The sequence below is a fragment of the Suricata suricatta genome, chromosome 14, assembly GCF_006229205.1.
Source record: "Suricata suricatta isolate VVHF042 chromosome 14, meerkat_22Aug2017_6uvM2_HiC, whole genome shotgun sequence".
Classification (NCBI taxonomy): Eukaryota; Metazoa; Chordata; class Mammalia; order Carnivora; family Herpestidae; genus Suricata; species Suricata suricatta.
Window position 1 is genome coordinate 76,175,771 of NC_043713.1, and position 27,397 is coordinate 76,203,167.

Here is a 27,397-nt window from a genome sequence, read left to right on the forward strand (position 1 = left end):
GCTCCGATGAGGTGAACTGAGCACAGGCCTGTCTCAGAACTTGGTCCCCTCAGCCCTCAGCCCTGTTCTTTCTATTTCTCAAAGAGACCATGTAGCTAAGTGGCTAAGAGCAAGATGTGGGTGTCAGACTGGGGGTATATAGTTCTCCTTCGTTGATCTGACCTCCCTGAGTCTCAGTTTTCCCATCCATGAAATAGGAATTCTACTTTCCTAACAAAGTTGAGGTCAGGAACGCAACTATAGTTGACTCTTGATCGGCACCAGTTTGAACTACACTTACATGCAAATTTTTTTTGAGAAATATAGTACAGTAAATGTATTTTCTTTATAATTTTCTTCACATTTTTTCTCTAGCTTACCTTTTTATAAGAATACAGATATAATACATTTAACATAGAAAATGTGCAACCCCTGCATCCATGCATCTGTGCAACCCCCGCGTTGTTCAAGGGTCAGCTGTAAATAAGATCATTCGTGTAAAACCCTTAGGGTGCTCTCGGGAAGATTCAGCGAATAGTATTGATGACTCTTAGGAGGCAGCAGGGTTCCGAGGATGCAGACACAGAATATAGCCCCAGGCAGATCTGGGGTTCAAATCTGGCTAGGGGAAATTCTATTTTCCTCTGTGTTTTGGTATCCCCATCTCTTCTATGAAGGAGGTGGCCCCAGTGATCTATAACACTGGTCTACAGCCTGAATTCTAGAAATTTCTATACACGTTCCCTTACATCATGGCCAAGTAGGTGCCACACTGAGATCCATCTCCTGGGAAGGTAGAATTCTCCCACCCCCCCTTCTGCAACTCCTCCCCACCTCACAATGTCCCTCCACCTGCTCAGGACCTGGACCCTGTAGGCAGAAGGGACATGGCCATTTGTAGGGTTACGCACAGCATTCATTGTCCGCCCCCTCTTCTCTTACCAGACACACGGTTATTTAAAAAAAAAAAACAACAGATCATTAACTCTACCTTCTTCATTAGGGATTGAACTTTTCCAGGATGAGAGTGCTACTGGGGCATTCAAATAAGGACAGGTCACTTGCTGTGTGTCCAGAGCATGCTAAACCCTGTGCAGAAGATAGCGCACACACAACAACAACAACAAAGAAACAAAACAAGAAACAAACACATACACACACACAAATACACACAAAAAAAAACAAAAAAACAAAAGAAACAAACAAATAGAAAAATGCTTCCTGCCTTGAAAGAGTTACAGCCAGAGAGGCATCCAAGTGAGGCTCAGGCTGAGCTGCTTGGAGCACGGATGAGGTTCACACTGTAGTTCATTCCAGTCCGTGACCGGTTCAGTATTTTCCAAACTGTGTATAGAATAAATGTGTGTCTGGTTTCATTTCAGTCTGACTTTTCCTCTCATTTGACAAAAGTCAATGTGTTTGTTGGGGGAAAAATTAGAAAAGAGAGATAAGCAGCAAGGGAAAAAGGTGTAAAGCTCTTAATCCCACTACCTGGAAATAATCCTGCTGACACCGCGGAGCCTGTCCTCTGTGGGTTTTTAATGCATATAAATTAGGGGCTCTGCATATACATTTTGTAAGTGGTGATTCAGTTTACCATTCAGCGTTAAAAGAAAAAAATGCGGTTCTGGTCAGAGAGCAACAAGAACAGATGTATTTCAGCATTTGCAGCCCTGGAAGGCAGGGCCGGTGGTCCGTGTGGTGTCTTGGTGCCCTGCACACACAGGGGGAGGCTGGACACTTCATCACTGACTTGCTCTGGCTAGGGCCTGGTCTGTCGCGTGCTGAGCCACAAGGATCTGCGTTGGCACAAAACGCCGCTCTCCCAGCTGCAGTGGATGATGGGAGGAAGGGAGGTGATAGGAGTCAGGGGCTCACTTGCTTGTTCTGGGAGCATTTTCAGAGCCCCTCCCCTGGGCTTGGCCAGCTGAGTGCCTCAAAGGAACATCAGGAAGCTCTGAAGAACCCCCTCACCTGGCCAAGCCCTCTTCAGCCTGCCTGGCATCTCTCCGGCTGGCTGCCAGGAATTCCCAAACAGAAGCATGAGCTGACAGTGAGGCCAGACACGGGGGTGCTGGCCCTGAATTTGGCCTTGAGTTGGGGAGAGGGGTATCTCGGCGGGGCTCAGCGGACAAAGTTTTCCAGAAGTCAGGCCATCTCGAGTGGGGTCAGTTCACTCCTCTTTGCCAAACCGTGTTTTCCCAAGGGATCTTGCAAAATCCTGGAAAGATGTGGTGCTTTCAGAGCTGGACTCAGATCCGGAGTCTGAACGGCGGGACCCTGGGCAGGTCACATAACCTTCCTGCACGTGAATGGCCTGCCCTCCTGGGAAGGATGGCCTGAGAAGTGCTCAGCTCAGTGCCTGGTCAGAGGAAGCTCTGTAAATGGAGAGCGGTGTCAAACGGGACGCAGAGACTGCATACTACTCGTATATAACCAACTCCCTTCCCTCCTCACCCCACCTCATAGATCACAAAGCACCACGAGTTCCAGAAGTTTCCAGTAGCCTGCCTGAGATCACACAGCCAGGAAGAGGCAGAACTTTATCCCAAGTGGTTCTGATTCTGAAGTGTGTTCTCCTATCCAGGCTGACTTACTGCCTCGGTTTTCCATCTGTACAATGGGAATAATCATACCCACTTTAGGGAGTTCTTAGGAGCACTGAATGAGATGATCCCTGGAAACCTTTGGCTTCCGTCCGGGTCCCCTGCTCCGCCTTCGGGAGATGGTCGTCATCCTGAACAAGACATGCCTAGCCTTCTTGGAGAGCTGAGACAAAGGGCACGTGGTGAGAAGTTGCCAGGAATGAATACAGAGTCTTTGCCCTAAGACATGATGTGGTGGGAAGGGGGCCCCTGGGTCCCCTCCCAAGAGGCCAGCCTGACCATTTATTAATGGAGGCACCTGTCCCTCTCACCTTAGTCTCTACCGGACCCATGTTAGTTTCTCAATTGTCCTGTTTGTTATTTGCACTTATTCTATTGGCTATTATCAGTTCCTCCACGAGAATGTCAGTTCCATCTGAGTGAGGAAATGGCCCTTGCACTGCGCAGACCTGGCTTGTAGTGCTCTGTTGTTGCATCGTTGGCGGAAGGGGAGGGTTTGCAGGTGGAGGGATTACTTCCAGGGTCTCCCAGGGGCTGGGACAGGTACCACTGGCCCTAGGTAGCATTGAATCATATAGGGAGCGACTGTTTTTTCCTCCTCAGTTCTCTTTCCATCCTTCCAGTGACATTAGGGAGAAAGTCTCCCTCTGGTGCTAGTGTCTGACACCTTCTTAACCCTGACTTGCTAAATTTTTTTTTTAAGTTTACTTATTTTTGAGAGAGAGAGAGAGAGAGAGCATGCATGTACAACCAGGGGAGGGGCAGAGAGAGACAGAGGTTCCAGAGCGAGCTCTGTGCTAACAGCAGAGAGCCTGATGCAGGGCTCAACCTGAGCCAAAACCAAGCGTTGGATGCTTAACTAACTGAGCCACCCAGGTACCCCTACGCTTCTTTCTTTAAAAATTAATTAGGGGCGCCTGGGTGGCTCAGTTGGTTAAGCGTCTGGCTTTGGCTCAGGTCATGATCTCACAATTCGTGGGTTCGAGCCCCGCGTCGGGCTCTGTACTGACAGCTAGCTCAGAGCCTGGAGCCTGCTTCGGATTCTGTGCCTCCCTCTCTCTCTGACCCTCCCCTGCTTGTGCTGCTTCTCTCTGTCTCTCAAAAATATATTTAAAAACAAACGAAAAATTTTTGTAATTAATTAATTTTTAAAAATTTTACATCCAAGTTAGTTAGCATATAGCACAACAGTGATTTCAGGAGTAGATTCCTTAATGCCCCTTACCCACTGAGCCCATCCCCACTCCCACCACCCTCCAGCAACCCTCTGTTTGTTCTCTGTATTTAAGAGTCTCTTATGTTTTGTCCCCTCCCTGTTTTTATATTAATTTTGCTTCTCTTCCCTTATGTTCATCTGTATCTTAAATTTCTCATATGAGTGAAGCCATATGATATTTGTGTTTGACTAATTTTGCTTACCTAATAATCGTCTAGTTCCATCCACGAAGTTGTGAATGCAAGACTTCATTCTTTTTGACTGCCGAGTGATACTCCATTGTATACATACACAACATCTTCATTATCTATTCATCTGTCAATGGACATTTGGACCCTTTCCATACTTAGGCTATTGTTGATAGCGCTGCTATAAACTTTGGGGTGCATGTGCCCCTTTGAAACAGCACACCTGTATCCCTTGGATAAATACCTAGTAGTGTCATTGCTGGGTCGTAGGGTAGTTCTATTTTTAATTTCTGAGGAACCTCCATACTGTTTTCCAGAGTTGCTGCACCAGTTTGTGTTCCCACCAGCAGTGCAGAAGAGATCCTCTTTCTCCTCATCCTCACCAACATCTGTCATTGGCTGAGTTGTTAATGTTAGACATTCCAACAGGTGTGAGGTGGTATCTCATTGTGGTTTTGATTTGTATTCCCCTGATGATGAGTGATGTTGGGCATTTTTTTCATGTGTCAGTTGGCCATCCAGATTTCTTCTTTGGAGACGCTTCTATTCATGTCTTGTGCCCATTTCTTCCCTGGATTATTTGTTTTTTGGGTGTTGAGTTTGAGAAGTTCTTTATAGATTTTGGATCCTAACCCTTCACCTGATATGTCATTTGCAAATACCTTCTCCCATTCCATCCATTGCCTTTTAGTTTTGCTGATCATTTCCTTCACTGTGCAGAAGCTTTTTACTTTGATGAGGTCCTAATAGTTCACTTTTGCTTTGGTTTCCCTTGCCTCTGGAGACATGTTGAATATGAAGTTGTTGAGGCCAGGGTCAAGGAGGTTTCTGCCTGCTTTCTCCTCTAGGATTTTGATGGCTTCCTGTCTTACATTTAGGTCTTTCATCCATTTTGAGCACCACTTGTTGAAGAGACTGTCTTTATTCCACTGGATATTCTTTTCTGCTTTGTCAGAGATGAGTTGGCCATACATTTGTGGGTCCATTTCTGGGTTCTCTCTTCTGTTCTGTTGATCTGAGTGTCTGTTCTTGTGCCAGTACCATACTGTCTTGATGCTTACAGCTTTGCAATATGTCTTGAAGTCTGGGATTGTGATGCCTCCAGCTTCAATTTTCTTTTTCAGGATTCTTTGGCTACTTGGGGTCTTTTCTGACTCCATATAAATTTTAAGATTGTTTGTTGTAGCTCTGTAAAGAATGCTGGTGTTATTTTGATAGGAATTGCATTGAATATGTAGATTGCTTTGGCAAGTATCAGCACTTTAACAATATTCTTCTTATCCATCAGCATAGAATATTTTTCTATTTTTTGTGTCTTTTTCAATTTCTTTAATAAACTTTTATAGTTTTCAGGATATAGATTTTTCACCTCTTTAGTTAGGATTATTCCTAGGTATTTTATGGTTTTTGGTGCAATTCTAAATGAGATCATTTCCTTGATTTCTCTTCCTGTTGCTTCTTTATTGGTATATAGGAATTCAACCGATTTCTGTGCATTGATTTTATGTCCTGCAACTTTGCTGAATTCGTGGATCAGTTCTAGCAATTTTTTGGTGGAATCTTTTGGGTTTTCCATGTTCAGTATCGTGCCATCTACAAAGAGTGAAAGTTTGACTTCCTGCTTGCCAATCTGGATGTTTTTTATTCCTTTGTGTTGTCTGATTGCTAAAGCTAAGACTTATAGTACGATGTTGAATAACAGTGGAGAGAGTGGACATCCCTGTCGTGTCCCTGACCTTAGGGGGAAGCTCCCAGTTTTTCCCCATGAAGGAGGATATTAGCAGTGAGTCTTTCATATATGGCTTTTATGATCTTGAGGTATGACCCTTCTATCCCTACTTTCTTGAGGGTTTTTATCAAGAAAGGATGCTGTATTTTGTCAAATGCTTTCTCTGCATCTATTGAGAGGATTATATGGTTCTTGTCATTTATTTTTTTGATGTAATGAATCACTTTGATTGTTTTGTGAATGTTGAACCAGCCCTGCATCCCAGCTATAAATCCCATTTGGTTGTGGTGAATAATGCTATGAATGTAGTGTTGGATCTGGTTGGCTAGTATCTTGTTGAGGATTTTTGCATCTATGTTCATCAGGGAAATTGCTCTATAGTTCTCCTTTTTAGTGGGGTCTTTGTCTGGTTTTGGAATCAAGGTAATGCTCGCTTCTTAGAACGAGTTTGGAAGTTTTCCTTCCATTTCTATTTTTTGAAACAACTTCAAAAAAATAGGTGTTTATTCTTCTGTAAATGTTTGGCAGATTTCCCCTGGAAAGCCAACTGGCCCTGGACTCTTGTTTTTTTAATTACTAATTCAGTTTCTTTACTGGTTATGAGTCTGTTCAGATTTTCTATTTCTTCCTGTTTCAGTTTTGATAGCTTATATGTTTCTAGGAATTTGTTCATTTCTTCCAGATTGCCCATTTTATTGGCATATAATTGCTCATAATATTCTCTTATTATTGTTTGTATTTCTGCTGCGTTGGTTGTAATCTCTCTTCTGTCACTCTTGATTTTATTTATTTGGGTCCTTTCCTTTTTCTTTTTGATCAAACTGGGTAGGGGCTTATCAATTTTGTCAATTCTTTCAAAGAACCAGTTCAAAGAACTGGGTTTTTTGGGTTTTTGTTTTGGTTTTGGTTTCGATTAAAGCATTGATTTCTGCTCTAATCTTTATTATTGCTCATCTCCTACTGGATTGGGGTTTGATTTGCTGTTCTTTTTCCAGCTCTTTATGGTGCAAGGTTTGGTTGTGTATCTGAGACCTTTCTTCCTTCATTAAGAAGACCTGGATTGCCATAGATTTCCTTCTTAAGACCTCCTTCTCTGTGTCCCAGAGGTTTTGGGCTGTGGTCTTATCATTTTCATAGGCTTCCATGAACTTTTAACTTCCTCTTTATCTTCTTGGGCAGCCCATTTATTCTCTAGTAGGATGTTCCTTAGTCTCCAAGGATTAGTTATCGTTCCCAATTTTTTCTTGTGGTTTCATCGTGTTGTGGTCTGAAAATATGCACAGTATGATCTTGATCTTTTTGTACCTGTTGAGGGCTGATTTGTCCTAAACTTCTTTTTTAAAATGAAGAGGACGCCTCAAGATCAGACCATTTGGCCACAAATGCCAAGCTAGGATTTCATTTTGTTTGAGGTGTTGGCTTTCACTGTACTTGTTTTGACATTTATTTGGGGCTAGAGATTCAGGCTTTCTACCTGGCAATGATAGAAATAATGATACAAGTTTTTTTTTTAATACGCTTATTTTTCAAGGCAATGCATCCAAAGAGAAAGTATTTGCAAGTGATAAATAACATAAAGTGGCCGATCTGGCAAAAATATTAAAGTGGTTCTGGAGTGATTGCAGTGAGATACACAATCTGACCCTCAGGAGATGATGAATATGTGTGTGTGTGTGTGTGTGTGTGTGTGTGTGTGTGTGTGTGTGTATGTGTGTGTATACATATATATGTACATACATACATATACATAGGGAGGGAGCGTGTGCCGGCATGTCTTTGGACAAGGTCAAGAACAGGTCTCAGATGGTGGCCAGACCACACAATGTGACCAGAGGCAGAGGACCATTCCTGGAAGCCAGAGGCCCCCCCCAGCTGGCTGCCTGTACCCTTGGGAAACCCAGACCATGGAGGGCAGAATGTCACCAGATGCTCCAAAGCTTGAGGTCACAGTCTGGGACAGGAGCATCAGTAATTGTCACAACCCGGTCTCAGTACTTAAAGGGCCCAGAGGAGGCAACCCTTGGCCTCCGGACTTAGCCAGACTGAATCCAGGAAGACGGAGTCTAAGCTTCCTTCTCCCCTCCCCCCTCCTCCTTCTCCCCTCCCCCCTCCTCCGAGCCTTGCGGCAATGTCAAGGCTGGAGGAGGGGGAATGCAGGTCAGGGAAAAGTAAGTCCTGCTTTCACAGGCAGCTAGGCTCCTGCTTTGCATATTCCGGTGTCTGGCCGGCCACTGTCTTCCTTCTTGTCTGGCTGGGACATGAGCCTTCTGCCACCAACCCCTGACGAAATGGAACTCCATAACTCTTCATTTCCTGGACGCACGTCGGGTTAAGCAGGTGGCGGACAGCTGGCATTTCTCACTTGCTTTCTGGCATTTCCCATTTTTAATAGGAAGCTAACCTGGCAGTTTTTATTAGCAAGCCCCTGAGTCCTGAGGTTTAATATCTTCAGTGTTAGATTCATGAGCGACTTGGAAGTTAAGAGATTGCCTGCGGCTGGAATTTGAGGGAGCGTGCAACGTGTCGCTTGAAATGTGATTTATTCGCTCAAGGGAAGGGGAAAGGAGAGGGGCGCTGAAGTGGGTTGTGAGTTTTGAGAGGTGAGGAGTGCTTAGAAGTGAGTGAACAACCAAAGGGTTGTAAATCCCTTCTGACAGGATAGAGTGTTTTAAAACAACAGCTGACTTTGAAACCTACTGCCTTGGGAACACCAGTCAGGCAGAGCTGAGGACTGTTTCCACCCAGCTGTTTCTTTTCTTCAGAAGATCAGCACATGAGGAAAGCAGGCAGGGAGACATTCTCTAGATCCCAGCCACATGGCCTTTGCTGTGTTACTCAAGTGTGCCAGCCTGGTCCTACCTCAGGGCCTTTGCACTGGCTGGTCCTTCAGCCTGGAACTCTCTTCCTCTAGATTTTCACATGGCTGCCTTCTTTCTTCATTCAGCTCTTGGCATGGGGGTCACCTCCCCTGAGGGACTTCCCTGGACTATCCCAGCCAAAGAAGCCCCCAGCCCCACCACTCTCTGTCCAGTAAATCTATGTATTCTCTCCTTAGCACTTCTCTGAACATCTTTCTATTTGCCTGTTTACTTATTTATTGCCTGCCATCCCCCCTGGCCAGTCAGCTCCATAAGATTAAGGACGGGGTGGGGCGTCTGGGTGGCTCTGTCAGTTAAGCATCCGGCTTCAGCTCAGGTTGTGATCTCCCAGCTGGTGGGTTCGGGCCCCGCATGGGGCTCTGTGCTGACAGCTAGCTCAGAGCCTGGAACCTGCTTCAGATTCTGTATCTCCCTCTCTCTCTCTGACCCTCCCCTGTCACACTCTCTCTCTCTGTCTCTCAAAAGTAAATTAAAAAACATTAAAAAAATTTTTTTTATTAAAAAGAAACCAAATTAGGGAAGCCAGAGAGGCCACAAGGGGCAATTGTGGCCACCTAAGCAAGAAAGTATGACTATCAGCAGTGGTTTCAGCAGTGATATTATTAGCAGTGATCCGAGCTGCTGTTGAGGAAGTGCAGGTTCTGGCCGGATGCTGGGCCGAGCACCGAACCTGTGCGATCTCATTTCCACCTCCCGCCCAGCACGCCTGCCCCACTGGGCTGGTTTCCCAAGGCTGCCGAAACAAAGGACCGCCAACTTGAAACAGCACAAATGTATCTTACAGTCCTCGAGGTCGGAAGACTAATGTGGGTCTCCCAGGGCTAAAGTCAAGGTGTCCTCTGCATTCACCCTGGCGGCTCCAGGGGACAGATCTTTCCTGGCTTCCAGAAGCTGCCTGCACCTGTTGGTTCATGACGCCTCCTCATCTTCAAAGCCAGAAAGGGATGATTGAGTCTTTTCTCACCTCTCCCTCTGTCTCTGTCTTCTGTCTCCCTTTACTATAGGGACCCTTGTGATGACAGTGGGACCCACCCAGATACGCCAGGACAATCTCCCTACGTCAGAATACTGTAACTGCCTCAGCAAAGTTCCATTTGCCCTGTAAGGGGAATAGTTACAGTTTCAGAGGATGAGGACGTGGACAGTTGTGGGGACCGCTGTTCGGCTGACCACACCACAGTGGCCACTGGGGACACTGAGCCCCTGCTGAGTCTCCAAAGCCCTGTGGGCTTGGGGGTGGCAGAAGTGGGCTGGGAGCGTGTCTGTCAGTCTTCAGAGGAGGTGGCCCCTGGCCCCCACTCCCCACCATTCATTCACACGGGGCCTGGGTCCCCAGGCTTGGTGCTGAGGGAGTTGGAGGAGGGGAGGGAAGTGGCCGGCTCAGGCATCTAGAATCCTCTCCCAGTCACTGCCCTGGAAGAATTAGCCAGTGTGGACAGAAGCCCTTGGAGATAAGCCTTCTAGATGGTTTTTATCTCATTGCTTCTGACAGTCCTCTTTGGGGCTGGTTTACAACCATCTTACACTGACAGGGTCATCCTGACCCGAAGCCTCCCTGTGTCACCAGGAGGTGGGGTTAGAGGTCAGAGTTGTGTGAGTGCCCCGCCCGGGGTCAGGGCTGAAGAGACATCAGCTGCAGATAAAGGCGGACATTTCTGGACCCGTTCTTCTTGGAGAAACGTGATCTTTCAGCAGAGAGAGATACAGAGGTGTGTGTGTGTGTGTGTGTGTGTGTGTGTGTGTGTACACATGCACACTCGCACATGCACCTGTATATGTGTGTGTACACGTGGATGTGTGCTTACTGCCCCAGAAGCTGGAGAAGTACTCTCTATATCCTGAAGCCACTAACACACCTTTCTCCTGACCTCCAGACCGACTGCTGCCAAGGCCAGGGGCCTCATTAATCTTCATTGCCGCAGCAGTGACATTATGGCTACCAGTAACTGAGGGCGTAGGACGTGCTGGAGTCTCAGAGAAAGTTACAGAGCCAAAGATGGGGGTTAAGAGCATACACTCTGGAGCCAGGCTGCTTGGGTTCAAGCCCCAGCCCTCCTTACCTTCCCTGAGCCTCCTGATCTATAAATCATGGCTGATCCAAGACTTGATTAAATCCAGGATGCCGTCAATTACAATAGACACATTGTATTCATGTACTTACAGTGCCGACAAAACTTGTTACCTGTCCGTCAGTAAGACACATTCTCTTTTTGGAGATGTTACATTTCAAGGAAACATGCGTCTTGGAATCCATGGAAAACCCCAAGAGTACCCACCGTGTGGGGATTTTGTGCTTAGGCGTGTCCCTGGAACATAGCAAGGGCTCATACACCTTAACTGGTGTTACTATCATTCCCATTTTACAGATGAGGAAACTGAGGTCGGAGTCACTTCCCGAGGTCCCCCAGCAAGTAGTAAATGGCAGAGTTGGATTTGGATTTGCTTGGCTGCATGTCTCTTACATGGCCCCCGAATCCTGTCCCGTAACTGGGCACACACACCTCAGAGGAGTCGAGAGAAAGATCAGGAACGGGCTGATCCGTGTCTGTGTGTCTGTGAGCAGGTCCTCTGCCTGTCTGGGTCTCCGTATCCTCGTCTGTAGGAGCAGGGCGACAGTGCGGCCCCTGCAGGGCTGTGGTGAGGGTTTGTACACATGTGCCCAGCAGACCTTCATCCATCCGTCCCCTCACCCACCTCCCACGCTGCGAACGACTCTCTGGGCGCCGGTGTCAGCCACAGAAACCCCAAGCCCAAAGCAGTCGCCAAAGACACTTGGACTGACTTGTCTGGAGTATCTGAGGCTCAGCCGCCCTGGATACCTGCCCAATGCCTGCTCCAGCTCTGAGCTCAGCCTTCACCCCGCACCTGCTCTCCTGCTCAGCCCCCCGTCAATACCTAATTCCTCTGTAGACTCTGCCCTTTGGGACTGTGGGAAGCAGTTAGAAACAGATGCCCGGGGTATCCATGTTGGTTTAGATTTTCTTTTCAGTTTCAACACCATATTTTGTTCATCCTTGCCCATTTGTTTAAGTATCACATCTGGCAAAGTGTCCGGATCCTGAGAGCACAACCTGATGAATTTCTACTGAATTCACACTCAGGTGCCAGCACCCTGATCAAAACAGAACGCTGCCTGCACCCACCCCGCCTCCGCCCCGACACTGGACCGTCCCTCATGTCCTTTCCGGCCTCCCCAACCCCCCAGGGTCACCGCTACCCTGACTTCTAGCACGTGGGTCTGTTTTGTCCAGTTCTGCATTTTATGTGAATGGAATCATTCGGGGTGAGTCTTGTGTGTCTGGCTTCTTTTGTTTAACACTGTGTTTCTGAACCTCATGTGTTTTGCAGGGAGCAGTAGTTCACTAATTATTATACAGCACAACACAATTATATGCTGTATATTGTATACACATCGTGGGGACGTATAGCATTGTTATCGATGCTCCATCGCAATCGATCCATCTCTCTGTTGATGGACATTTGGATTGGCTCCAGCGCGGGGCTATTAGGAATGGATGGACTGCTGTTAACATTCTCGTGCCTCCTGGCATGTCTGTGGGTGAATCTGGGTACACACGCCTGTTGGCCAGATACTTAGGGAAGGAACCACCGACGGTGGGCTACTTGTATATTTCACTTTGGTAGCCGTCCCAAGCTGTGGTTGTTCAAGTTTACATCCCACCCGTCAATGGGATATCCTCCAGCATCCCGAGGAACCACAGGGTCGTGAGGGAAGGAAAGGTGTGAGCAGCCGCTCCTGGAAAGGAAGACGTGAGCAGGGAGAGAAATGGACTGGGTAGCGGAAGCCGGCAACTTGTAGGCAGTTCCCCGGGAAGGAGAGTCTGGAAGTCTCGAAGCCTGTTGCAATGATCTGCTGTGCCGTCTGTAGTGGGAACGGTGTTTTCTGGGCTCTGGCCTGTAATGAGTGTAGGTGCTGTTCAAGAACTGAGAACCCAGGGGAGGGAGTCCGCCCACGGTTCCCAATATTTAAATGTCAATATGGTTTAATTGGCTGCACAGCCCACCTCCCTCCCTCTCTCCTGCAGTAGCCACAGCAAATGTACCTCCCAGGACAGCAACAAGAGGGGACAGACTTGAGTCACCGTGGCTGTCTCCCACCAGCTTACGGGGCGACCTTGGACAGATGAATCAGACCCCCCTGGGAGTCAGCTACCCTGAGAATCTCACTTTTTAAGGAAGTGAAGAAATGAATCTTAGTGAAAGATCATAGGCAGCGTTTTGGAGGGGTGTGTGGGTGGATGGGCAGATGCTTGGCTAGGTAGATAGGTAGGAATATAATGAACGGACAAGCAGATGTCATATGTGTATGAATATACAGTACATATTTGCACAAGTGCATGTACACATTTGCCATTTTATTGATCACTTACTACCTCTCCCAACAGCCAGCAGTTCATGAGTACAGTACTTACCGTGTGCTGGGCCTGGTGAGGTGCTCACAACTCTACACACCTGATTCCATGGGGTTCTCCTCGCTACCTCATAAGGCAGGAGTTATTGACTCCTTTTTACAGATAGTGAAAGTGAGGCTCAGAGATGTTAACTCACCTGCCCGGGGCCACACAGCTACAAACTGATAAACCAAGATCCTAACCCACAGACTCTAACCACTATGCTATCCTTCCCACCGCCGGGTGCCAGGCACCGCACTCAGTTTCTTCTCTCGTTCGGTCCTTGTAGTGACTCTACAAGGTAGGTATCACTCATTCTCTTTGCTAGGTGAGGACTCTGAGCCCAGAGGGGTTAAGTAACCCACCCAGAGACACACAGTAAGGAGCAGAGCTGCGATCTAGCTTCAGCTGGATGATCTTAGCTAAGTCCAGCACATAACAAGGGCTCGAAAAATACTAAAGGAAGAGCTAAGAGTGTTTTAGCAATGAAATTATAGATTAAAAAAAAATTCAAGCCCTTAGTTTTGACAGAAGATGGAACATGAACTTTCCTAATGCCTTCCTTCCTCTGTCAGCCATCACGGGATACTCTGAGCTAGATACGGTGCCTGGGGCTGGGAATGCTGTGGTGAATCTAGAATTCATTCATTCATTCACTTATTCATTCTTTCTTTCTTTCTCTCATCTGGTGAGCATGTATTCAGTGCCTGCTCGGTCTGTGCCGGGCACGGAGCTCCCTGTAGAAGGGACGGACAGATGGGCACGCAGGCAACTCAGTGACGCTGAGTTACCGTCCTTTTCCATCTTGTCATTTATCTTAAACCACTGGTCCTCAAAATGAACTCAACGAGGCTGAAAATAATTTGAAAAGCCCTCTATCTAGACAGGCGTCTGGGTAGGGGGGAAGAGGACGCATGTTTACACACAACCATCTAACGGCTTGATGCACTGTCGGCTGATGGCACTTGATGGTGAGCCACCCCTTGGCTGCTGCTCCATCCCTGCCCCCCAGCCCCCACCTCAGCAGCCTCTGGGGAGTGGGAGCAGCTGGGATGAGGGCCAGCAGAGGGCCGTCTGTGTGGCGTCTGAGGACCCCAGGAGCTCGTGGTATATGCACAGCTTCCGTTCTGTGCAGCCCTGGGACAGAGGGAGCGTGGCAAGCCTGCCCCGGGACTGGGTTCAGTTCCATGGGTGTCCTGAGACCTGGAAGGACCCCCCAAGAACGTGCTCCGAGCCGGGGCTGAGGTCCGGGCCCAGGCTTGTTCTCCAGTGGTAGCGGCACGTCCTCTGTCACTTGTCACTTCCAACAACTCTTGTGTGGCTCTTGTCTGAACAAGTGCCGATAACGCATCTTCTCCGTTTTGCTTTTCAGCCTGTGCAAGGGACGGACGCTCTACTCTGTGGTGAGGGATGCCAAAATCGTCTTGGATGTCAACAAAACGAGGCAGATTGCCCAAGAAATTGTGAAGGTACCACAGGGGCTGGGGTCCCCTCCTGAGAGGTGCCTGGTCTGGCTTTAGACCAGGAGTCTGGATTTAAAAAAAAAAAATTAGACTTGACCTGAAACCTACCAGGCTGTATGCAAGCAAGAGTTTTGCCCAGAGACCACCATTAGGGATGGCCTCCCGATGTCAGGCTTCTGTTTGGTGCCTCGTCATCATGATAATTGGGCACATATGGATGGGGACCAGGAGAAGTTTGTGTTGCTAGAATCCCTTACCCCTCGATGCTTGAATTCCTGAGAGTGTAAACCCTCTCTCTCTGCAGCTGCCTGGGAAACATCCCATTGGTGGGATTGTTCTTGGGATTAAAACGCACTGGAACAGCCTGTGTTTTCTGGCAGGTGCCTTGTTAGTTGACTGGGGCTTTTAGTCCCCATTGGAAGTGTTAGGACTGAGCTGTGAGAAGAGATAAAATGTGACTGCTGATAAAGGGGGAAAAAAAACCACGCTAAGAATCCAGACACTCACCCTTGAGCTAGCTGTGGTCTCACTCACTGGATCATGATCTGTCCCTGGAGGGGTTGCAGTGCGTCCTGCGCTGATGTGGGTTAAGTAGAGATAAAACACACATCCTGCTGAGGGGTTATTTTCTTTAAAGAGGAAGTGCGGGGGTGGGGGGTGGCTGGTGACATTCCTTAGCTTTCTCTGGGGACCACCTCTCAGTTTCGTCTTCAGTTTTTCTCCCACTGGGGACGTCTTCCTTTGCCTCCTCTTCGGGAAGCTTAAGAGCTAGGTGGGAACAGTTTGGCAGTGGTCTGAGGACAGTAGCGGACGTGTGTCTCCAGGACCCTGCCCATTCCCACCTGCCCTGCCGTCCCCCACTGTGACCTCCAGGCCTGTGCGTTGGGGCCCCAGGCAGCGCCCGGATATATTCCCTGGAGACACCCCGTTCCCTTGCTCCTTCCAGGGCATGGGCTACCTCCACGCGAAAGGGATCCTTCACAAGGACCTCAAGTCAAAGAATGTCTTCTACGACAACGGGAAAGTGGTGATCACAGACTTCGGGCTCTTCAGCATCTCCGGGGTGCTCCAGGCTGGCAGGTGAGCGGCGGTGGAGGAGCACTGAGGGGTCCTTGACACATGACATGGGGTGAGAAGAAACCCAGATGGCTTCAGGGGACCTAGACTGGGTGCTGGGCCTGAGGCTGCCCCGCTGAGCAGCGAGGCTGTTGCGAATGCCAAGGTCGTGTGCTGTGATCCCCTCAAGGCCTGTTTTGCAAGCAGTGCCTTTAAGTGTGTGTGCGTTACTGGGCACAGGGCACTCCCAGATCCTGAAAGCCCTTGCCCTCGAAGTTAACTGGAAGACTCTCCCTTTGCCTGGAAGATCCACCTGGCAGTTGGCATCACCCGAGAGCCCTCGCTCCGTGTTTTCTTAGGAGTTCATACATGTGAGTGCGGCACAAGTATCAGTCAAGGGATTTAAAGTCAGACCCTCCTGTGGCCCCACTTGACCGTGACTTTAATTCCCTGAACTTGAGTTTCCTTGTCTGCAAGAAAAATGACGGGTCTGATCGTGCCTACCTCGCAAGACCCTCGTGTGGATGAAATAACACCATCAGGCGTCCAGCGCCCGCCCGCTGTGCAGAAAACTCTGCGGAGTGCTGCTGTGGAGGAGCGTTGTAATTACTAGTCATTTGCATATACCTCCCTCAGGGTCCCCCAGGAGAGTCACTAACCATCCTTAAGTAATTAACTCTCAGGAGCCACTCACCCACCCGAGGGCAAGCTGCTTGCAGTTGACCGGGAGAAACCGCTTGATTCCAGATAAACAACGTGTGATTCAGAAGGTCCGCCCTCTGTGACTTTTCATTTGGAACGTGCACTGCACACACACACACACACACACACACACACACACACGCACTTAACAACCCTGCGGTTCTCTCTAATCACGCCCCTTCTGTGCATGCCTCCTCCGACCGCAGCCTCACTCACATGCTCCTTTTACTTCCATTTCGGCTGCTTTGGACAACCACTGATCTCTTTGAGGGGGACACCGCCACCGAAGTGAATTTTGTGCATGCTGTATAATACCTGTAATATCGAAGAGCATCCAAAAATCGGCAAAACTTGATCCAGCTGCTCCTGGGTGACCTAGAAACAGAGCACAACAGAAGCCGAAGTTTCCTTTCAGACTTTACTCCACCCAGAAAGACAGTGTGAAGTCTCCAAAACTATCCATAGCACCTAGGCCAGGAAAAGAAGTAGGTAAATGAGCAGATAGATCAATGGGTAGAGAAATGGAGAGAGTCCCTCAGGTTAGAACCCAAGAAGCCAGGAGGGCTGACTCGTGCAAACTCCTTCTCCCCTCTGCCTCCCCTTGCACTTGCACGTTTGCTGGTGGAGGAATTGCACATTCACACACATGCACGCACACACACCCATTCATCCATCACTCCAGGCTGAGGGCTGGGGAAAGCAGTTGGTAACATCACTAGGAACTCAGGTGTTTGTGTCCAGACAAAAAGAGGCTCCCCAGATGTTTTCCTTATCCTACTTCAAGGCTCTTTAAACCCAGATTCCCGGGGCGCCTGGGTGGCTCAGTCGGTTAAGCATCCAACTTCAGCTCAGGGCATGATCTCGTGGTTCACGAGTTCGAGCCCCGCGTCGGTCTCTGTGCCTACAGTGCAGTACCTGCTTCAAATCTTCTCTCTCTCTCTCCCCTTCTCCCCCCTCCCTCCCCTGCCCTCCTGCTCTCAAAAATAAATAAACATCAAAAAGACAAAAACAAAATAAAACTATTCTTCCTTCCTGGAGGCCTGTCCACACTGGCTCTCTCCCCTTGCCTGCGGATTCTCCCACCAGTGGAGGAAAAGGGGGCAGTGCCTCTGATTTTCTTCCTTTTGATGCTTGGTTTGCTAAAGCCTCAGGGTAACAAGGAAGAAAGGAAATGGAATGACGTGGGCATCCTTTCCTTTACCTCATTCATGAAGGCCCCCTGTGACCCAGGAAGCAAGTTCAAGTCAAGGGCAAGGTGGCTCCCGGCCTGTTGTGTCCACACAAACCTGGTTAGTGTTAGGAGAGGCCAGGGCGCTCTCAGCGACCTCTCCCAGAAGAAATCCTCCTATCTTGGCCACCCACCTGTCACCGGGGGGGCTTCTCCTGTGCATATCCCCACTTCCAGTTGTGGGTCGGGCTTAGTTTAGTGCAGGGCTTCCGTTTGCTCCCTAAGGGTGGGCTTCGCTGGGAATTACTGTAAAATTGTGGGTGGGAGTCTGAAGTCACATTGTCACAGCTTTGGGCAGGCCAAAGCTCTGAAGCTCTGTGCTGTCACCCACGGAACGGGGTTGGACTCCGCCTGTCGTGGGCTTGTTAGGACTAAGTGGGATGGATAACCGGGCACACAGTAGGCACTCAGCAGGACTTACCTGCTGTCCTCAGAGCTTGGGCAATCACAATGCCGACTTCCCAGCAGCGAGGAGGGGTGTCTGCTGAGTCCCGGCAGAGGTGGGGTCACCCAGGGAAGTGAGCACGTCCTGAACATCCAGACAGACCCCAGGGCCTCCCCCAAACCCGTCCCCAGCATTGCTAGCTTACAGCCGTTCTGCCATCACTGAGAAAAGGTTCATTTTTTATGCCAGCCACTATGGTGCCAGCCATGCTCAGGCTATTATTAATTATAATAATAACCATGGTGAAGATGATTTGAGTTTGTCATCCAGTGACACGGGAACGGGACACCCTGCAGTGCCTGGGCCAGGCCAGGCATCCAGCCCCCTCCCAGGCGTGTGCCCACGGCCACCCCAGGCTGATGGTTAGGGAATGGCCAGCACCCCTCCTCCTGGCCCTGCCCATAATTCCAAACCCGCACTGAGCCAGTGAGTCTAGAATAGGCAGCAGGGACAGTTGGAAAGAGATCAGAACTGGGACACTCCCCCTTCAGGTGGCATCAGCTCCCCTCACTGCTCCCCCAGTGGCCTTGATCCTACCTGGTGAGCATCGACGGCCCAGACCATGGCCCTTCCTTCAAGGATGATGTTCTTTGTGCTCTAGTTTCAACTCCATCTCTGAATCTTCAAGATGAACAAATTACTTAATTTGAAATTATGTGCCCATTGTGCAGATGGGAAAGTGGAGACTCAGGCCTGCTCAGGGTCCCATGGCTAGTAAGCAGCAGATAGGTCCTTAAGTTCCTGCAGGCATCCCCGTTTCTGGAAGCAAGAACTCAGTGGGCCCTGCCAACCTGAGGGCTTGCCAATGTATTTCAGTCTTGCTTTTCAGCAGAGGATGTGTTCTAATAGGTCTGCTGCGCAGAGTAAGTCCTGTGTTACTGATGCCGAAAGACTAGAATTTGGACTGTTTCCTTATTTTATGTATAAATTAGAGCGGTGATGGTCAACCTGGGGCTCTCCCGCCCCCCTGGGATATTTATGACGTCTGGAGACATTTTTAGTTGTCACAACAGGGGAAGAGGTGGTCCTGGGGAGAGTCCAGGGACCGTACGGTGCACAGGACAGCCTTCACCACAAAGAACTATCCAGCCCCCAAACTCCTGGAGCCTCTCTTGTTGGGGGTCCTTGTGGACCCCGATGTGTGGTCCACAAGATGGCTTTAGGGATGAGGTAAATAAGCATTTTTCATCTTAATGTTCATGTGTACTAAAAAAAAGTGCTAGTTTCCATTTATGGTCATGTCAAGAAGTAAATTAAAACATAAAACCCATTTGTAGTTAATGATCATCTGGAGCAGCACTGCCCCATAGCTCCCAGCCACACAGGGCTGTGTCATTTTAACTTCAATTAAAATTAAATCAAATTAAATGTTCAGTTCTCTAGCTGCACTAGCTGGATGTCAAGTGCCCAACAGCCATGTTGGCTAGTGGCGGCCATGTTGGATGGCACAGACAGAGGACATTTCCATCATGGAAAGCTCTGTTAGATGGAGCTGCTGGAAAAGGTGTTCAGGTAGGGCAAGAGTCACGATCAAGGGATATGAGTGAGTGCAGCCCAGGGAACAGCGCAGCACACCTGATATAGCTCAGGCGCCACGCTAGAAGAATGGTAGAATCCAGTCAGCCCCAGGTCCCACATTCTGGAGGCACTGGACCATCACAATCTCACTGCTGATGGTTGGAGACATCTGTGCCCCTCTCCCCTCGCTGCCCACTGGCCCTTTCCTGGGAGTCTTGAATCCGTGGAAACCTTGTAGGAGGTCTGTTCAGATTTCAGACCCAAATGGAAAGGTCTGTACCTTCTTACAATGTGAAGAAGGCAGCTGGCATCTTTCCTCCCCCAGGAATTTATCTGAAGGACTAATCCTAGACCTGAGTGGGAATATATTCACAGTACCTACCTAAAGACGTGCCTCATAGCGTTGCCCATAGTGATGAAAGGGGGAGGAGCTACCTAAGGCTCATCAACCAAGGGGCGGCTGTGTACATTTTAATAAACACATGGGATGGCATATACATGCCAATTACACCTCACCTTCTCTAAGTTTCTAGAACACCTCAAACAGGTCCTGCCTTACACCTTTGTCCTCACTTCCCCTTCTGCCTAGAATATTCTCCTTATTCACATGGCTGGATCCTTTATGTCCTATCAATCTTACCTGAAGTGAGTTCCCTCTTATCTTTAACGCATTCCCCTGTTTAAATCTTTTTTGCATGATGCTTATCACTATCTGTATTCTTCCAATTTATTTAATTCATCTGCCGTCACCTTCTCCTACCAAAGCGGGGGCTCCAGGAGGGCAGGGGCCTTGCCAGCCTCTCTCACCGCTACGCTCCCTGTGCACGAACAGAGTTCCCCATAAATGCAGTCCGTCCTCATCATGTGTGGACTCCAGATTTGCGAATTGGCCTACTCAAATCTGTCTGCACCCCAAAAATCAATCAGCATATTTGCAATCATTCATGGGCACGCACAGGTGGTGAAAATTTGAATCACGTGTTCCCAGCTGAGATCAAACAAGTGGACGCTCTGCGTTCTTGCTTCCGCTCTCATACGAGATCTCGGGGACAGAGATGGGAGGGGCCACGCAGCACAGGCCCCAGGCCAGCTGGACAGAGCTCTGCAACTCTGCACCTGCTTGCGGGGTAGCCTCAGACACATCACCCACCGCTTCCAAGCCGTTGTTTTCCGCTTCTGTAAAATAATGAAAATCGCATGTACTAGGAGGAGTCGCTTTTAGGATTTAAGATTAGTCTGTGTGAACCGTGCCTGCGTGTGAAGACCTAATTCCTCCAAGAGTGATGATTCCATATTTGCTACCTTGCTATTTGCAGAGACTTTATAAAATGTAACTACCATGAATAACAAGATGGAGCTGTAGTTGTTGAATGACTCTGTAGAAGGGGGTGCCTCGGAAGCAGAGGGATCCGATGATGGTCTGGGTGTTGGGTGTCTCTCTCCAGACCAGTCTTCCCTGTCCCTTCCACTGGGCCTCAGCCTCAAGTACAAGGTCGGGGCAGTGCCCATTTGCTGAGGGGGGGCGGAGGGAAGGAATCCAAGAAAGCCAGCAGAGATGGTCCGGAGACTTGGGGCCAGTACTGTGGGACTGGTCCTCCCTGAGCTGTGAAACGGGGCTCACTCTGTGTTTCGCTTCTCCAGGCGAGAGGATAAACTCCGCATCCAGAATGGCTGGCTGTGCCACCTGGCGCCAGAGATCATCCGCCAGCTGTCCCCCGACACGGAGGAGGACAAGCTCCCCTTCTCCAAGCACTCAGATGTCTTTGCACTCGGGTAGGTGGCCCACGCTGGCCTTGGAGAGCCCCCAGCCGGGCAGAGGGACATTTCCCAGGTCTTTCTTCCATGGATCTTGGAAGAGTTGGGGCATTTATCTGCTGGGGCCAAGGTGATTAGGTTTTGGGGTGAGTTTGGGGTATCCAAGTGGCGTGTAGTAGAGGGATAGCCCTAGCAAACCTTCATGCCTGGTTTCTAACCATGTGACCAGGGTTATGTGATCGGGGCAAGTTGCTTCCCCTGTTCACTCATTCACTTAGCCGAGTGGTTCTGACCTGGCTCAGGCTCTCTCGTAAGGTTGTGGTCAAGATGTTGGCTAGAGCTGTGGTCTCATCTGAAGGCTCGTTGGCTGATGATCCACTTCCTAGGTGGCCCACCCACATGGCTGTTGGCAGGAGGCCTTAGTTCCTTGCCCTGTGGGCATCTCCATAGGCTGCTCAAGTGACCTCACAACATTGCCTTTATGCGCTGGTCTCAGAAATTACATATCCTTGTTTCTGCCACATTCTGTGTGTTAGAAACAAGCCACTAAATCAGGAGGTGGTGGGTGAAGCTCTACTTTTTGCAGGAAGGAATATCAAAGAATTTGTAGACGTATTTTTAAACCACCAAGATTCCTCCTCTGTCTGATCTAGTAGAAGACCGACAAGGAGATAGTCACTTTTAGCTGGGTATGGTAAATGCTATGCTGAGGATAAACACAGGACTGTGGGAGTGAAGGAGGAACTAAATCCAGCCTGGAGAATCAGAGAGGACTTCCCGGAGGAGGTGACTCCTGAGCCTAAGTGAGGGGGTATAAGTAGGGCAGATGAGGGTAGGGCAAGGTTTCTAGATAGAAGGACCGTGTGACCAGGCCCAGATAACAGAAAACAAATTGTCCACAATGGAGGGACATGTGGGGAGTGAGAGAGGAGGGAACTGAGAGATAGAGAATCAGAAAAAAATGAGCTGGGGGTGGTGACATGAGAGACTAGAGAGGGAATCAGGGTCAATCCTATAGGGACTGAGAGACTGGATTGAAGAGTTTTCATCTTCACAGCACTGGGGAGCCAATGATGGCTATTGAGCAGGAGAGTGGCATAATCATACATTGAGTTTTAGAACAATCGCTCTGCAGTACAGAGAACAGAGAGAAGGATAAGACTTAGAGGCTGGGAGACCGATCCAGGGGACGATGCTGGCACTATCAAATCACTGCCAGTGGGTTTGGATGCTGGGAATGGACATAAGAAGCATTCAGGGGGCTGATGGGATAGGGCTTGATGATGGGTAGAATGTGAGCGGTGCCCAGATCCCTACCTTGGGCAGCTGGAGGGGAGGCCTAGCCTGTGCTGGGAAGGCAGATTTGGACACAGTGAGTCTGGGCTACCTTGGAAATGGCCACTGGAACCAACCAGAAGTTGGCTGTATCTACACATCTAGAATTTGGGAAAGAGGAGTTTCGGGCTTCTCAGGAAGGAGAGAGAAACCGTACTCATGAAGGAGAAGGGGATGTCTTTGGAAGCGTAGAGAAGAAAGGAGGGTGCGGGACAGAGCGCCCTGAGAAGGTGCATCCAGGAAGGCTTCCGGGCTGCCCTCCCTCAGAAGGTCATGCTAATCCTTGCCTTACCTTGTGCACTTTGCAAGGTGGTTGCCAAGATTGGTGGTTACAAGCAGAGACGGCGGCCGGGGAAGCTGTTTGGGAAATTTGCAACCCTGCAGATGTGTGCAATTAGACTTAGCAACACCAAGGGATGTTCAAGAGACCGGCTTCCATGGAAAAGCACCCCTACTCTGTTCTCTCTGTAAATTTCGGTGGCGGGGGATGGGGGAGGCTTTTGCTGGCCCATCCGGATCCTTGACACCTATCACTCGGACCCCTTTAGATGTTGTCATTTGTCCCGATGCGTTTATGCCCAGATCTTTGCCTCGTTAGATACTGTTATCTGAAACCAAACTGCAATAATTAAGTTGGTATATTTTCGTATAAATTTAGCAAAAGGAAAAAGAATGTAATTAACAAAATGTACCAAAGTGAGTAATTGGTTTCCCACTGGAGTTTTAATCTTTCGCAGTTTATTTTTTTCTTTGTGTGAGTTTCTCTTGAAAGTCGGGTTTGAAAGGAAGTTTTAATGAGGCTTTTACTCCTGACACTGCTGAATTCTAAGGGACCTGGCGCTCTTGGTTTCCTGCCAATTAGGTGCTTCTTGTTGCCTGGGAACACCGTGCTCAGGCATGACTTAGAACAAAACTGGACTTTTAAAAGCACACTGAGCACCATGTTACGGTTTTGTGGGTGCTGTCTCATGGAATCTTCACAAGCATCCTTTGTGGCTAGTGCTGTCCCCACGTGACAGGTGAGGAAATAGACTCCCCATGGCTCAGCGACTTCCGGTATGGTAATCAGGGGTGGATTCGGGAGTCCCACTTGGGTCATCCTAACTCCGGAGCTGGAGCTTTTAGCCACATGGACTTCAGAGTCGTTTTACCACGAAAAGCCCTATTTCTTTTAACTGAAACTCAAAGATCATAAAACCAGTGAGGCTTTCCAAGGATTGAGTGAGAAAACACCTGTAGGACACACAGCACGGGGCCAAGCTCCGACAGGCTCCCTTCCCCCCTTCACGTAAGCCCAGACCCCAACCGTCAGCTGCAGGATCGTCCCCCCCCCTCCCGGGAAGCCCCCGGATGTCATATCATCAGAAAGAGTCATGCTTCCCAAACCTCCCCCATAGTCATTACAGATGCAAAGGGCTTAGCATAGTGTCTAGCACAGAGTCAAAACTCAGTCAGTGTTATTGATTATTACGAAGACAACAAGAATCATCTAGCACCTTAATGACAACTTCCTGACCATCTAACTCAACACCCCAACCTACCCCCGGGGCATCGCCACTCCAAGCTCGCCCCGGAGGGATGAGGTTGGCAGGGGGAGAATACGCTGAGAAGTGGGTCCCTAGAAATAGCTGGTTAGACACAGTCCTCTGATAGGTAAAGAGGATAGCAGAGTGCTTCGTGGTCTTTAAAGCAAATTTGCATAAATTATCTTAGATTAGAGGAAAGATCATTTCCTAGGATTGGTTCAGATACTTCCTGAGTTGGGGAATTTTGTTCCCGGGGTACAACTCAGCAGTTCCCCAGAGTACTCACCCTGTGGGTACCCCATGCACACACCCCCAGCAGTTTTCCCCCACTATCCCATGAGATCCTTTATATTTAGAAAACAGGACTAAAAAAAAATCCTATCCTATCACCCAGAGTTAGCCGTTATTAACATTTTACTGTGTTTCTTTTTCTCCTGTCAGTACATATATAATTTTATTAAAGAGTAGTATTACCTTATAGGCAGTCTCGTGTCCTGCTTTTCTTTTACTTAGAATTATATAGTAAGTATTTTTTCCATGTCAGCAAAATTTCCTTGATTTGTCTTAATAATATCATATTCCATTTTGTTTTACGGAATTACCGTAATTCACACAACCTATTCCTTTTGTTGAGCAGTTGGGTCATTTCTCCTTGTTTTGATATTATATATGATGCTGTAGGGAATATCCTTTTTGGTGACTTTTGTCTACCTAAGTATTTCCTTACAGTGGTTTCCAAGAAGTGTACATCCAGGGTCAGAAATCCTAGCCATGTTCTATTAAACTTGCAGGTGCTAGGTTTTGACTCATTTTAATTCAGGCACCAGGGAAGGAAGGTATCCCAAAATAAGCATAGTTCTAAGACATCAAGAAAGCTTTAGGTGTATCTCAGTTAGCAAAACACCAGCCTCGTGAGGAAGAAACCAGGATGTAGAGGGCTGGGTGTGGGGCGGGGGGAAGGGTGTGTGTGTGTTGGGATACAGGGTCGAGAGCAACATAGCATACCAACACCCCTTAACAACATCTGCCAACAGCACAATTTGGTATGAACTCCACGCCAGGGAGTGGCCTTTCAAGACCCAACCAGCAGAGGCAATAATCTGGCAAATGGGCACAGGCATGAAACCCAACCTCAGCCAGATCGGCATGGGAAAAGAAATCTCGGTAAGTCCTGGGACAGTGCCAGCTCTTGGGGACAAAGAGAGAGGTAGACACAGTTCCGGGTCCTCTTTTTCCTGCGTGGTAAGGATATGAGTGCTTCCACAGAGGGTGATGCAATAGCATGCCCACAGCCTTGTCAGATAGTGATTTGGAGCTTAGGAAGTATAGTTTTTGAACTATGCCTGCAATTCAGGCTCCTGCCCCAAGGGTGCAGTAGCACTTGGCCAGATTTTTCCTAGCAATGGATTCCTAAATCAAGTAGAACCAATGAATCCCTCTTTTACTGTTACTTTTAAAACAGTACCCATATTAATGATTCTAATTTTGTTTGTACTTACATAAAAGTTTTTAGGCATTATCCAACTCAGAACAAGAAACACAGAAACAGAGAAGCTTAGTGTAAATTCATAATCACCCTCTAAACACAGCAGGAAGAGTCCTGTCTTCTGATCAGAAGACAGATAAGTCAAGGGGGGAGTAATAATCTGGTATGTTTCTAAGGATTACCTCTATCTAGATTTCTTTTCTCAGGTGAGGTGATTATTAAAAGTAACTCTTGGGGCACCTGGGTGGCTCAGTCAGTTAAGCTTCTGACTTTGGCTCAGGTCACAATCTCGTGGTTCATTAGTTCGAGCCCTGTGTCGGGCTCTGTGCTGACAGCTCAGAGCCTGGAGCCTGCTTCAGATTCTGTGTCTCCCTCTCTCTCTGGCCCTCCCTTGCTCATGTTCTGTCTCTGTCTCTCTCTCAAAAATCAATAAACATTTAAAAAATAAAAATAAAAAACTAACTCTCTACTCTTTGACTTTGAAAAGCACTTATGGTATGGGGATGTGGATAGAGATCAGGATTCACTTTTCTCCTTCCCTTTGAGGAAAAAAAATGCCCAAAAAACTCCTTGGGGAGCATTATGGATTTTAGCATACACCAGACATTCTAGAATAGGAAGGACCTGTCTAGTATGCTATATGGGCTCCTGAGTTGGATGAGTGGAAGAATGGATGGATAAAGAGATGCATCGATGGAAAGATGATAGATAGGTAGGTAGGTAGGTAGGTAGGTAGATAGATAGATAGATAGATAGATAGATATAAATGCATGAATTGGTATGGGTGGTTGGATGGATAGATGGGTAGGTGGGTGGGTGGGTGGGTGGATGGATGGATGATGGAGGACTATGCAAGTGGGACAAATGGGTAGACAAATGGACAAGCCCAATGAGATGCCAAAAATTATCAAGACATCATCATTTATGTTAAATTGCCACATGTTGGTTTCCTTTAGGACATTCTTCTCTTCTGCTGGGCCTTTGAACAGGAAGAAAGACCCACCTTCACTAAGCTCATGGACATGCTGGAGAAACTGCCAAAGCGAAACCGCCGCCTGTCTCACCCCGGACATTTCTGGAAGTCTGCAGAGTAGGTGTTCTCCCGTAGCATCTCCCCACTCCCTTTGTCCTGTGGCCTCTGCCACCTATTTGCTTCCCTCCCCACCTCTGCCAGCCATCTCCTTTCCATACACCCACCTCCCTCCCCCAGCCACCACCCTTCCCTACCAGGTTTCCGTTCAGGGGAGTCTGCCCTGGGATTTGGGTCCTGAGGTCTGCCATCCGGGGTCTTGGTCTCCATGACTACCATGGCCACCTCCTTGCCTATGCCCCAGTGAGTCTGAGCATCATGTACAAGGCAATACCCTGAACCTGCCCAATCCCCTGTGTTAGCTACTCGGGCATACTCTTCCAGGAGGCCTGGCTTTCGGGACTCGACCCCCCTGGGCCAGCAGTCTCTCCCCATCATGGCGTCTCTCTGCTTCCCGAACATTCTGTCGCGTGAAGGCAAGGGTTCTCAGCTTCCCCTTGCCATCAGTGTCTCTCTGGCTTCCCCATTAGAGGCTCTGTGCCCCTCTTCTTACCTGTTCTGAGTGAGGCGTCTCCCTGGGGGCCTCCTTTCCAGGCCCTGGCCTCAGTGATTTCTCCAGAAGGTGAGGGTGAGGCTGGCCCAGCCAAGGCTGTCGAGAGCTCCCTGCTCCCCACTGCCCTGCAGCTCCAGGCACGGTGCACTCACATACGTAGAAACTTAACCTGAAAACACACCTCTGCACACATGGGCGCACGCAGGAGCCCTCAGGGACACAGGCACACACGCCCACTACACGAACGTCACGTGAAACCACACCCTGGTACCCAAGCCCACGTGTGTGGGC

At 48.7% G+C, this 27,397-nt stretch overlaps 1 protein-coding gene across 1 annotated transcript in view; it reads left to right on the forward strand.

Moving 5' to 3' along the window:
• KSR2 (kinase suppressor of ras 2) overlaps positions 1-26,617 on the forward strand; it is a 410,482-nt gene extending 383,865 nt beyond the window's left edge. Inside the window, 5 exon segments of the mRNA XM_029922908.1 lie at positions 14,382-14,478; positions 15,419-15,552; positions 21,063-21,194; positions 25,072-25,201; positions 26,480-26,617. Coding sequence (XP_029778768.1) covers positions 14,382-14,478; positions 15,419-15,552; positions 21,063-21,194; positions 25,072-25,201; positions 26,480-26,617 — 631 coding nt within the window.
• The last annotated feature ends 780 nt before the right edge of the window (positions 26,618-27,397 follow it).